The sequence below is a fragment of the Pelodiscus sinensis genome, unplaced genomic scaffold, assembly GCF_049634645.1.
Source record: "Pelodiscus sinensis isolate JC-2024 unplaced genomic scaffold, ASM4963464v1 ctg117, whole genome shotgun sequence".
Taxonomy (NCBI): Eukaryota; Metazoa; Chordata; order Testudines; family Trionychidae; genus Pelodiscus; species Pelodiscus sinensis.
In genome coordinates, this window is record NW_027465911.1 from 240506 (window position 1) to 253634 (window position 13129).

Genomic DNA, 13129 nt, shown 5'->3' on the forward strand with positions numbered 1-13129 from the left:
GTCAGTCACAGACAAACTTTATTGGTGTAACGATACATCGCTATGCAGTAAAGTCAAACCTCACGGGGGGCAGGAAACCGGCGCCCGGCCCCGGCCCAGCAGTACAGGCGCCCGCCTCCCTGCCAAGGAGCAGCCCGACTCGGCAGCAGTGCAGGGGACAGCCGCTGCCCCTCCCCGCCAGGAGGCCAGCTAGGCACCACTGGGGCCAGATGGTGGACACTGGGCAAAGGCAGGAGCGGGAATGCCAGCTGCTGGGTAGCTGGGCTGGGAGCTGGCCCCAGGGCTCCCAGCTGGGGCCCCACCTCAGCCTGGGCTGGGGGCACACTGGCCCAGACTGAACACTAGGGGGCTGGCTGTGCTCGCCAGCCCTCCGCCCTGACCCCCCCTGGCCGCGCTGAGCGGGTGGCCGGACTCCCAGCGCCCAGGGACCCAGCGGGGCCGGCTCCCCGCAGCCCGACGCCAGCCACAGCCCAGCCCAGAGGCAAGCGGGACTCCCGCCAACGAGCCTGCAGGCTGTGGGCGCAGCGTGGCCAAGGCTGCGGCCGGGGGGGCCCCGACCGGGGGGCAAGCGGCTGCAGCCCTCGCTCGGGGAGAGAAGCGGCCCCTGGGGCACGGCCGGTGGGACAGGGCACCCCCCTGGAGGTGTCCGCAGCAAGGCCCCAGGTACAGGGAGGCAGATGGTTCCTGCCAGGACGGCTCGTTAGCAGAGATGCACAGGCACCTGGCGCCCCCAAAGCACCGAGCGCCCCACAACAAAGGGCAGGTTCTAGGGCAGCGAGCCGTCCCCTGGGCTGGCTTGGGCGCTCGGGCTGCGGGGAAAGGCGGGGCCGGGCCCGCGGGGCGCTCGGGCTGCGGGGAAAGGCGCGGCCGGGCCCGCGGGGCGCTCGGGCTGCGGGGAAAGGCGGGGCCGGGCCCGCGGGGCGCTCGGGCGGCGGGGAAAGGCGGGGCCGGGCCCGCGGGGCGCTCGGGCGGCGGGGAAAGGCGGGGCCGGGCCCGCGGGGCGCTCGGGCTGCGGGGAAAGGCGGGGCCGGGCCCGCGGGGCGCTCGGGCTGCGGGGAAAGGCGGGGCCGGGCCCGCGGGGCGCTCGGGCGGCGGGGAAAGCCACGGCTCACCCAGCACCACTGTGCTGCCAGCTCTGTCCCTGGGCATGTTGTCAGGGGAGGAGGCGGCTGATAAGCAAGCTCAGGTGGACAAGGCTGGAGCCAGGGGCAGCTGCAGCTCCCTCCCAGGGGCTGGGGGCCCAGCTCCCCAGCAAGCTACCCCAGGAGGAGGAGCCGCAGGGAGAGGGCCTGCTGGGCCTGCTGCAGGCACCGTGCTAGTGCCAGGGTCCCCGGGAGAGCAGGCTGCCCTCCACCCCACTCCTGCTCTGGCACGGGGAGAGCCGGGGCACCAGGCCTGGCATGCCGAGAGCAGGCTGCCGATCGGGGCCAGAGGGGAGGCTGGAGTTAAATCAAAGCACGAGAGACTCAAGGGTGCTGAGCAGAGCCTCGCACCCGGCCCCGGCCCCGCAGCCTCCAGGGGGGTGGAGCAGGCTCCCCCAAGTCAGCTGGGTTTCAAGACAAAACCCAGCAGCCCCCGGCTCGGGGAGCGGCCCAGGGCAGTGCTCCGCAGGGCGGCTGCTACAGCCCATGCGGCGAGCAGCAGCCAAGCAAGCCCGGGGCCAGAGGGGCACAGGTGGCTCGCCAGTTCCCAGAGCAGATCCGGATCGGGCGGGGTGGGGCGGGGGCCCCGCGGCTGCCAGGGCAGGACAGTTTCTGGGCACCACGAGTGCAGAGGTGCCGGAGCGCAGCCGGGGCAGGACAGTCAGTGCAGCCAGCAGATCAATTCCTAAAGTGCAGCGACGCGTCTGCAGCCCTGCTCGAGTCTCTGGCAAGCCGGAGCCCAGCCTCACGCCGCGCGGGACCTGCTGCTTTCGCTCGCAGGGCGGGGGCAGGCGCTCTGCTCCCGCCGAGCGGAGACGCTGCGCTCTGTGGCGGGTCCTTGGCGCGCGGCCGTTCACATGCAGATAACCTGCACCCTGCAAAGAAGCACAGCGGTCACTGCTCCGCCGGCCGCCGGGCACCCCACCCAGGCCACGGCCAGGCAGCCTCCAGGGCTGGAAGCCCTGCTCCCACGAGAGCAGACAGGACGCACAGCCAGGAGCCTACCCTGCCCTGCACACCCACCGGTCCTCCGCGATACCGCTGCCTTCACTGTCGCGGGCGCCCACGCCCCCCTCCTGGTCGTCTTCCCCGAGGTCCATGTCCAGCTCGTTCCCTGCCTCCGAGCGCGGGTACGTGGAGCCGCTGGGGAAACCAAGCGCAGGAGTGAGACCAGGCAGCTGCCTGAGCGCAGGAACCCTGCCTCCCGCTCTGCTGAGCGCCCCAGCTGGCAAGGGTGGCTGCCGGGCCCCTCCCTGGGGAGGCAGAGCGCCCATGGCTTTGGCGAGGGAGGGCGGCGGCGCCAGGCAGCGGCTCCTGGCCACACGCTGCAGGCCGAACCCAGGGGCCTGGCGAGGCAGCACGGCTGGTGCCAGGCCAGGTGGTGCCCGGCAGGGGGCTGCTCTCAGGCAGCAAGCGCTTCCCACAGCCCGGCAGCCTGACCTGATGGAGCGGCAGGTGAAGAAGACAATTCTCTTCAGCCTCTTGTTGTAGAAGAAGTAGTTGAAGGACCAGAGGCTGCCTTCTTCGCCGAAGGGGTCCGAGTCCAGGTCTGGGTTGTAGCTGCAACACCAAAGGGGAGGGGTGAGAGAGGCTAGGGTTAGGGTTAGGGAGGCTCACAGCTCTCCGCCCAGGCACGCTGCCCACTCAGGCCTGACGGAGCAGAGCCGACCCGTGGCACCAGGCCAGCCCCCTCCGCAGCACAGCCCCCAAGGCAGGCAGGCGCCGCCGGGAAACTGAGGCAGGCTCTAGGCCGCCGGGCCAGCAGTCCCAGCTGAGCCAGGACTGAGAGCTCGTGCTGGGAGGGGGATCGTCCCTTCCCGTCTGCCTGGGCACAGGGATCGCTACAGCCAGGCCAGCGGCAGCAGATGCTCCCCACGCCCAGGCCAGCCGCGAGGAGAGCCCTGGCTCTGCATTCCCCGGGGCGTGGGCTGCCCATGCCGCGGGCGGACACACAGACCTGTAGATGTCACACTCGGACAGACAGATCTCCTCGTCCACAGCATCCCACAAGAGCGGTTTCAGGGCATTGAAGTCCTCCCGGACGGCGGAGAAGAGGCTGCAATTCACAGCGTTCACCACCTGGAGGAAAGCAAGGCGGCGCGGGTCAGGGCCCTGGCCTTCCCGAGAGGAGCAGGGCGGCCCCTCCCCAGGGCTCTGTGCTGGCCAGCCCAAGGCCAGGCTCCGGGGAGGAGCCACTGTCTCCCACGCGCCTGTGTGACGTAGTGGGGGTACTTGCTGGGCTGTGGTGACCCCTGCTGTCTGGAGCAAGACCCAGCAGGGAAAACCTCACTAGGCAGAGGTAAGGCCAAACTTGTTAAACCAGTGGCCAGACACCCCCCATGGAGAGGAACAAAGGAAGGTGGAATGCTGCCCTGACTGGGGGGCAGGGCTGGAAGGGAATTTAGTTAGTTTCTCGCTGGAAGGCAGGGTATAAGGAGCTGGGGAGGGGGCTGGGACTCCCCTATCTCAAGGGGGGCACTGAGGCCTCTTAGCCCCAGTTCCTGTAACCAGATTACATCTGTGCTGCGCTGTGCTGGAGGAGCAATAAACCACCCTCAATTCCACTGGCTGGTGCAGTCTGTTTGAGCCATTTCGGGGTGCAGGAGACGGGGAACCCCCAACGCGCCGTCACACTGGTGTCAGAAGTGGGATGCACTGCACCCCGTGGATGGAGCTTCCAGCGGCGAGCGACAAGGCGCAGGAGAAGCAAGAGCCCTGGAGCCAGGCGTGCTGGAGACAGAGCGAAGCGGTTCCTGGGAATCGTTGGGCGCTGCAGCACTAGACTGGTGAGTCTGCACCGAGGGGACCCACGGGCAGATGGCCTACGCCCAACTCTTGAAGGCAGAGCTGGTGGAGCTGTGCAGAGAGAGGGGCTTGCCTGTGCAGAAAGCAACCAAGGCCCAGCTGATTGCCCAGCTAGAAGAGAATGACCAGCCACAGGGCCAGGATCTTGTCCCCAGGAGAAGCAGCCAGACCCCCCCTGAGAGTGTGTCAGGCTCAGAGAGGGGGAGGAGCGCTGGAACCCAACGGAGAGATGAGACAGCGTCTCCCGGGAGGCCTGCAAGCCGTAGCCCATCTAGGGCAGGGGCCAGCCCAGCGGAGCTGCGGCGGCTGGAGATCCAGCTGCGGATCAAGGAATTGGAAGTAGAGGACCGAGAGAAGGACCGCCAGGACCGAGAGAAGGAGCGCCAGGACCGAGAGAGGCAGCGGCAGCATGAGCTGGCCATGGCAGAGCGGAGAACCGGTGGGGCACCGGCTGCGCCAATTGCGGATGGGCCCCAGGGTCCCAAGACTGCCAGATGCTTGGAGAGGCCTGTGGTGGCCCAATTGAAGGACATGGGTGACATAGACGGGTTCCTCAGTACCTTTGAGAGGGCCTGTGGACTGCAACGGGTTCCCCCAGCTGACTGGCTGCAGGAGCTCATCCCCGCACTGAGCCAGGAGGCGGCCGGAGTGCTCAGTCAGCTGGAGGACCTACAGCCAGGGGATTACAACCGAGTCAAGGAGGCCCTGCTGCACAAGTTCGGGCTGACCCCCGAGATGTACAGGAAGAAGTTCCGGGGGGTACAGAAAGGGCCACGGGAGACCTATGTGGATCTGGCCTCCCGCCTGGCGCAATACTGCCGCAAGTGGGTGTCTGGAGTCGGAGCCCAGACCGCAGAGGAGCTGCTCAAGCTGGTCATGATGGAGCAGTTCTATGAAGCGTGCCCACCCAAACTGAGGCTGTGGCTCAAGGACCGGAGACCAGAGAACCCCCAGGAGGCCGGGAGGCTGGCGGATGAGTTCACGGAGAGCCGGTCCGGGGGTGAACGGGAGTCCCGGAGAGAAGGAGAATCGCGCAGAGACCAGTTCCCGGCGGAGCAACTGAGAGAGACACCTCCGAGGCGAGCCCCAGGGACCAGGACCAGTCATCGATACCCCAGAGAACCAGCCAGGCCCTGGACAGAGACAGCCCAAAGCCTAACTTGCCAGCGCTGTGGGCAAAAAGGCCACAAGAGGGCTCAGTGCACCAGGTCCCAGGACCGGGGACTTTCCAGGGTTAACTGGCTGGGGCGGGAGGAAGGGCAGGCTGCCCCAGAGGCAGGGGCTGGCAGGCAAACCTCAGCTCAGAGAGAGGGGAAGGATGCTCAGTGCACCTCCCCTGGGAGGTCTGACCCTCGGGAGGCGGATTTCTCCGTGTACCGGGTGGGGGCAGGACGGCCCCTGCGGAGCGAGTGCCTCATACCCCTGGAGGTGGATGGTAGGAAGGTGACGGGCTTCTGGGACACGGGGGCGGAGGTGACGCTGGCCCGATCTGATATAGTAGCCCCAGAGCGGATACTACCCCACGCGCAGCTGACCCTGAAGGGCATAGACGGGTCCCCGTTTAAGGTGCCTGTCGCCAGGGTGCATCTGAAATGGGGGGCGAAGGAAGGCCTCAAGGAAGTGGGGGTGCACCCGCACTTGCCCACCGAGGTGCTGATGGGGAACGACCTAGAGGAGTGGCCCCATGAATCCCAGCGGGCTCTAGTCACTACCCGGAGCCAGAGCCAGCGGGGGGCTGACAACGTGGGTCCAGGGAAGGACTCCGGGCAGCGTCCTCAGGGTCCCATCCCAGTGGACACGGGGTCCAGCCAGGCTGGGACTCCGGACCTAGGCAGAGGTGGGGAACAGGTCCCGATCCCTGCCTCAGCAGCTGAATTCCAGGCTGAGGTGCAGGCAGACCCCTCCTTGCAGAGGCTGAGGGACCAGGCTGGCCTCCGTGCAGCTCGGCCCCGGGGGAGAGGTGGCCAGGAGAGATTCCTGCGGGGGCGTGGACTCCTGTTCCGTGAATGGCTTCCCCCCAGGAAGGCGAGGGCATGGGGGGTCCAGCGGCAGCTGGTCGTCCCCCGAAAGTATCGCCTCAAGCTGCTGTATTTGGCCCACGATGTCCCCGTTGGGGGCCACTGGGGGATCCGGAGCACCCGGCTGAAGCTGCTCCAGCACTTCTATTGGCCGGGAATCTTTACAGCCGTGCAGCGGTACTGCCGGTCCTGTGACTCCTGCCAGAGGGGCGGGAAGGCCCAAGACAGGAGGAAAGCGGCTTGGGGGTCTCTACCCCAGATAGACCCTCTGGGCTTGCTGAGAGAGCTATGGGAGGGGAAGGCCCCCCTGGATGGAGCATCGGGGATGGAAGCCACCCTGGCTGTCCAGAGAAGGCTCACTGGGCTCATGGCCCCGTCCCGAGAGACCCTGGCCAGAGATCAAGGCCAGTGGAAGGGTGGGTGTGACCCCCGAGGACAGGCCTGTGCCAGTCACCCTGGAGTGGGGCGGCGAGTGGACAGAGGGAAGCCAGCTCATGTGGGGCCTTGCCACGGCCGGCCTGAGTCAAGGGGAGCACCCATGTCCCCAGGGCCGGTTCCCACGCAGAGGACCCGAACTTCCCTAGGTCACGAGCGGAGTGACCCTGCTCAGTTCGCTCTCGGAGGGGGGAGAACTGTGACGTAGTGGGGGTACTTGCTGGGCTGTGGTGACCCCTGCTGTCTGGAGCAAGACCCAGCAGGGAAAACCTCACTAGGCAGAGATAATGCCAAACTTGTTGAACCAGTGGCCAGACACCCCCCATGGAGAGGAACAAAGGAAGGTGGATGCTGCCCTGGCTTGGGGGGCAGGGCTGGAGGAGGGTTAGTTAGTTCCTCGCTGGAAGGCAAGGTATAAGGAGCTGGGGAGGGGGCTGGGACTCCCCTATCTCAAGGGGGGGCACTGAGGCCTCTTAGCCCCAGGTCCTGTAACCAGATTACATCTGTGCTGCGCTGTGCTGGAGGAGCAATAAACCACCCTCAATTCCACTGGCTGGTGCAGTCTGTTTGAGCCATTTCGGGGTGCAGGAGACGGGGAACCCCCCAACGCGCCGTCACACGCGCCTGCTCCTATGCCCGAGCGGTAGGCAAAGCCCCTCTCCGGCAGGAGAACCGGGCGTGTCGGAGCCACGCCGAGCGGGGACGTGCTCCGGCTCCAGGGCGACGGGCAGATCCCCCAAGGACACGTGGGAGAATTTCACCCCAGGAGCGGAGGGGGCAGAAGGGCAAGGGGCCTGGTGGGGGCAGAGATCTCTGGGGAACGGGCAGGCTGCAGCCCCTCTCCGAGCGGGGGGAGGCAGAGATTGAAACCAGAGGCAATGGGGTCGGGTTAGAAGTTCCAATAGAAAAGAACAAGTTAAAAATGATTCGAAAAGGGAGAGTCTGCACGGCCCCAGGGCAGAGGAGGGGTCTGAGCCTCTAGCGACCAGCTGTGAAGTCAGGGAAGTCGGGAGAGATTCCAGAAGCCTGGAAAGGGGCAAGTCTAGTGCCCAGCTATTCGAAGGGAAATAGGAACAGCCCAGGACACTACAGACCGGTCACTAACTTCTGTGCCAGGGAAGATAATGAAGCAAGTAATTAAGGAAATCATCTGCAAATATCTGGGAGAAAATAAGGTGACAGGGAACAGCCAGCCTGGATTTGGAAAGAACAAATCGTGTCAAACCAATCGGATCGCTTTCTTTGACAGGATAACGAGCCTTGTGGCTAAGGGAGAAGCGGTGGCCATGGGATACCCAGACTTTAGTAAAAACAAAAGGAAAAACTACGTAGCATTTTAAAGACTAACAAGATGGTTTACTAGGTGATGAGCTTTCATGGCCAGACCCACTTCCTCAGGTCTGCTACATAGTTGTTCCTTTTGTTTTAGCAAGATCAGACTAACACGGCTCCCTCTCTACTACTAGACTTTAGTGAGGCATTTGACACAGTCTAGCATGATCTTCTTAGCAATAAACTAGGCAAATACAACCTAGATGGGGCTGCAGTAAGGTGTGTGCAGAACTGGCTGGAGAACCGTTCTCAGGGAGTAGGTATTAACGGTTCAGTCATGCTGGAAGGGCAGAACAAGTGGGGTTCTTCAGGGGTCTGTTTTGGGGCTGGTTCTGTTCAAGTTCTTCATCGATGCTTTCGATATTGGCATAGAGAGGATGCTTATTAAGTTTGCAGCTGATCCCAAGCTGGGAGGGGTTGTGAGTGCTCTGGAGGATGGGTCAGAATTCAAAATGACCGGAACAAACTAGAGAAATGGTCTGAGGCAAATAGGGTGAATCCCTTTCGCACACACAGAACGGGAAGCGACTGTCTAGGAAGGAGTCCGGCAGAAAGGGATCTAGGGCTCAGAGTGGACCACAACCTCAACAGAAGTCAACAGTGTGGCCCTGGGGCAAGAAAAGCAAACGTGATTCTGGGCTGCACTGACAGAGTGTGGTGAGCCAGACACGAGGAGTCGTTCTTCCGCTCTACTCTGCGCTGGTTAGGCCTCAGTTGGAGTCCTGTGTCCAGTTCTGGGCGCCGCATTTCAAGAAAGATGAGGAGAAATTGGGGAGGGTCCAGAGAAGAGCAACGAGAATGATGAAAGGCCAGAGAACAGGAGCTAGGAGGGGAGGCTGAAGGAACTGGGCTGGTTTCGTTTGGAAAGGAGAAAACTGAGGGGACACGAGAGCGGTTTTCAGTATCTAAAAGGGGGTCTCAGGGAAGGGGGGAAATTGTTCTCCTTGGTCTCTGAGGACGGGACAAGCAGCAAGGGGCTTAAACTGCAGCCAGGGAGGTTGAGGTGGGACATTAGGAAAAACTTCCTGCCTGTCGGGGGGTGACACGCTGGGATACGTTGCCTGGGGGTTGTGGAATCTCCTGGAGCTGTCTCAGAGCAGGCTGGACACTCCTGCCAGGGGTGGCTCAGACAGTGCCGGGTTCTGCTGGGAGGGCAGGGGACTGGACTCTTCCCGTTCTAGAGCCCTGAGTCTGTGATGCCAGGCCCGAGGCCCTGCACACTGCAGGGAGCGAGTCCCGAGATCCCCGCCCCGGCGGTGTTGCTGGCCCGTACCCAGTTGAGGCTCGGCTCCCTGCTGAACTCGTGGCTCTTGGCGGCGCTGAAGTCGTAGTCGGGCCGGAAGGACTCGTTGAGGGTGGCGATCAGGTAGAAGAGGGTCTTGCGGCTGCACTTGTCACTCAGGGGCCCCTCCTCGTCCCCACTCTGACTCTTGCAGAGCCTGCAAACACAAGGCAGCGAGGCAGGCAGCTGCTCCCGCGCCCCGCCCCACCCAGGGAGAGGGAGCCTGCCTGAGCAAAGAGCTCCCGGCTCCCCCAGGGACATTCCCAGAGCCCAGCAAACAGGGCTCAGGCCCGGGGGGTGGGGGGAGCATTTCGCAGAGTGCGAGCTGGGGGGGACCGTGCACGCACCCCCACCCGAAGGCCGGCTCGCCAGGCTTGGCACGCCCGAGCCCAGCGCTGGGCGCCCACCGGACCAGCACGCACGGCTGCGTCTCAGCGGAGGGCTGGGGAGGAGGGAGCACTAGCCCAGGCTGCCTGTGCGCAGCGGGCCAAGAGCAGCTACCCCGCAGTCCAACAGTGGCCTTTGCCGAGCCGATTGCTTCCCGCGGGGGCAGCCTACCTGCTGGGGCTGATGCCCGTGGTCTGCGGGGGCGACAGGGCTTCCAGGACGTGTGGCTGGCCCTCTTGGCAGAACTGCTTGAACATGTGCTTGTCGTCCCCCGCCATCTTGCAGGAGTAGCTCTCAATCCTGCAAGAGAGTGCCCTGCATGAGTGGCGGGCAGCCGCCAAGGCTGCACACGGGCCGCGGCGCCAGCGTGGCTACTTCTCACACAAGACTCCAGCGCTTGTGCGAGGTGACCAGGAACCCCGGGCTCTGCTTCTCACCGCGGGAAGGCGGGTAACGAACGCACCAGTGAGCTCCGTGCAGCTTGTGCGAGGTGACCAGGAACCCCGGGCTCTGCTTCTCACCGCGGAAAGGCGGGTAATGAACGCACCAGTGAGCTCCGTGCAGCTTGTGCGAGGTGACCAGGAACCCCGGGCTCTGCTTCTCACCGCGGAAAGGCGGGTAACGAACGCACCAGTGAGCTCCGTGCAGCTTGTGCGAGGTGACCAGGAACCCCGGGCTCTGCTTCTCACCGCAGAAAGGTGGGTAATGAACGCACCAGTGAGCTCCGGGCAGCTTGTGCTCCGGGTTCTAACTGAAATCCAGCTACTTGGAACTGGACAAATCCTTGCCCAAGCGGTGGCCTAACAGCGCGACTGGCCCTAGCGAAGGGGGCACCTGCGGGCCTGGCCACCGGGGCTGGAGTGCGCGGGGCGAGGCTGCGCAGGACCCAGAAACCCGACGGGGAACACGCCCAGGTGCCCCCAGCCCCCCGCCAAGGGCACAGAGGGCTCAGAGCCCAGGGGCAGAAAGCCCCCGGATCTCTGCAGCATCCTGATCACACAGAAAGTTCAGCTGCTGCCAGTGACGGGCTCAGAACGGCCCCTCCCACACACCGTCCCCACTGGGGCAACTAGCCAACACTGCCCCTGGTTCCGGGTGACAGCGACCAGCCAGCCACTGTCACGGGGCGGCTGTGGGTCCCTTTCCCAGGGCCAGCCCAGGGGCGGAAGGATATCCGTGGTGCTGCGCCACACCCTTTGCCTTGGCAGAGAGAGGCCTGAGGGACGCCGGGAATGCGAGGGGAGCACAGACACAAGGCTGGGAGGCAGAGGAGGGTGCTGGCCTGGCAGGGGCACGGCCACCGGGAGAGTTTGCTCTCGGGCCCTGGCCCAGCGGAGGCCAGAGTACTATGAAAGCGACTCCGAGGGCTGCCTACAGGCCCAGGCGGCTTCCGAGCCCTCAGGAGCAGGGGAGCTGCGTGGAGGCGGATCTGCAGCCCAAGGAATTCGGCTCTTCCCCCCACCCAGCCGTCCTCAGCTCCGAAATCAGCCTCAGGCCAGGACTCCGCTCACCAGCGACACCGACGTAGGGGCACTGCTCAGGGCGGAAGCTTTCGCACCCAGAGCTACCCCTGAAACACGAAGAACCGGACAGGCGACCGCCCATCGGAGGTGGATGAGTGACTGAAGCGCCCGTGCCACGGCTCAGCCGCAGAGCCCTCGCTGCAGACACGCCGCTGACGGGACCCCAACGCTGGCACCTCGCACGGCCCTGGCCCTGTGCCAACACTCCTTCCCCTCGGCCTTTCCATCTTCCAATCACAGCTCACTAGCACTGCAGGGGCCTCGAGCGGCATCCGGTCCAGCCCCCGCCCTCGCCACAGGACCCAGCACCATCTACCATCCTGGAGAGGTGTCTGTCCAACCTGCTCTTGGACGTCTCCAGGGATGGAGACTCCACAGCCTCCCCGGGCAACTTATCCCCGTGCGTAACCACCCTGGCGGGCAGGACGCTTTTCTTTATGGCCAACCTAGACCTCCCTGGCTGCAGCTGAAGCCCAGTGCTGCTTGTCCTATTTCGGAGGTTAGGGAGAACAAGTTTTCTCCCTCCTCTTAGTAACAATCTTTTAGGTACCAGAAAACGGTCATGTCCCCTCTCAGTCCTCTCTCCTCTAGACGGAACACACCCAATTCTTCACTCTTCCCTCCTCGCTCACGTTCTCTAGGCCTTTCATCATGTTTGTTGCTCTTCTCTGGACCTTCTCCAGTTTCTCCACATCTGTCCTGAGACGTGGAGCCCAGAACTGGACACAGCGCTCCAGCTGAGGCCTGACCAGCGCAGAGCGGAAGAATGACTCCTCGTGTCTGGCTCACAACACTCTTAGGGTATGTCTACACTAGCCCCCTAGTTCGAACTAGGCAACCGGAGCTGCAAATGAAGCCCGGGATTTGAATTTCCTGGGCTTCATTTGCATAAAGCCGCCGCCATTTTTAAATGTCCGCTAGTGCGCACTGCGTGAAACGAGGAGTACAGGTAGTTCGGAATAGGAAGCCTAGTCCGAACTACCTAGTCTGTGCCGCGTGTAGCCGGTTGCCTACATTACCACCCTAGTTCGAACTAGGGGGCTAGTGTAGACAGACCCTTACTAATGCCACCCAGAATGACATTTGCTTTTTTTTTTTTTTTTGGCAAGTGTCCCACTGTTGACTCACTGAGCTTGTGATCCACTCTGACCCCAGGTCCCTTTGTGCAGGATCCTTCCTGGAGTCGCTTCCCGTTGTGTGTGTGAAAGGGGCTGTTCCTCCCCCAGTGCAGCACTTTGCATTTGTCCGTTCTGTGCCGACAGCCAATCGGTTTCACTTTCAATTCTTGTCACTCCCTGGCTGCACTGTCTGGGCTCAAGGGGAGCAGGGAGATGCACGTCCAATGCCATCTGTTTCTGGACACACGTCCACGGGCCCTCTGGCCATCCTGGGCAGACCCCTCCTGGCTGCCCTGTGACGAGCTGCACGCGCTGCCAGCGGTCACTAGCGCAGGAGCCGGGAGACAAGGCTCGAGTAGCTGCCGCCTCCAGCCCGAAGTCACAGCCAGGCACTGGCAGGGCTCCCTGGCACTGAGCGTGTGAGGGGAAGTGTGCTGCTGGGCCTGCAGGCCGGGCATGAGCCTCAGCGGGGCCATGAGAGGCTTTCAGGCACCTAAAAGGGTGTCAGGGAGGAGGAAGAAATCTTGTTCCCCTTGGCCTCTGAGGACAGGACAAGCAGCTCTGGGCTTAGACTGCAGCCAGGGAGGTTAAGGCGGGACATTAGCAAGAGCGTCCTGCCTGTCGGGGGGTTACATTGCCTGGGGAGGCTGTGGAGTCTCCATCCCCGGAGAGCAGTTTGGACACACACCTGTCAGGGATGGGCTAGCCGGGAGCAGGGGGCCGGACTCGATGCCTCTGGAGGTCCCTCCCAGCTCTGGGTTTCTGCATGGTGCAGCAAGATCCAGTTTCATTTCACTGGGGCAGGCTCCAATGCAGACCTGGCCTGAGCCAGGCTGGGCCCTCCCATGCAAGCAGCCCAGCCAGCTGCAGACAGACTGGGAGCAAACCCACCCTGCTGGGCACCGCCAGCCGGCCCCACGGCCACTCGGAGCGCAACTCCCAAACATCACGTTCAGGCCAGCCCCAGGTCTGGAACCCCGATCGGGAGAGCTCCCCACATCTCCCCAGCAGCACTGCAGGGGCTGAGCTGGCGTCCTTGACCCAAGCCCTCTGCCCAAACCAGCACCAGGCTGGCCAGGGGCATGGC

At 63.8% G+C, this 13129-nt stretch overlaps 1 protein-coding gene across 2 annotated transcripts in view; it reads right to left on the bottom strand.

The window, feature by feature from the left end:
- The window catches only part of MAF1 (MAF1 negative regulator of RNA polymerase III), a 27882-nt gene continuing 14753 nt past the window's right edge, over positions 1-13129 (bottom strand). For both annotated transcript variants that reach the window (XM_075916604.1, XM_075916603.1), the window contains exons 3-8: positions 9573-9701; positions 9006-9171; positions 3100-3221; positions 2583-2702; positions 2166-2285; positions 1-2017 (exon numbers count right to left, since the gene is read on the bottom strand). In XM_075916604.1, the coding sequence (XP_075772719.1) occupies positions 1996-2017; positions 2166-2285; positions 2583-2702; positions 3100-3221; positions 9006-9171; positions 9573-9701 (679 nt within the window). In that variant the 3' untranslated portion in view covers positions 1-1995. The remainder of the gene's footprint in view (positions 2018-2165; positions 2286-2582; positions 2703-3099; positions 3222-9005; positions 9172-9572; positions 9702-13129) is intronic.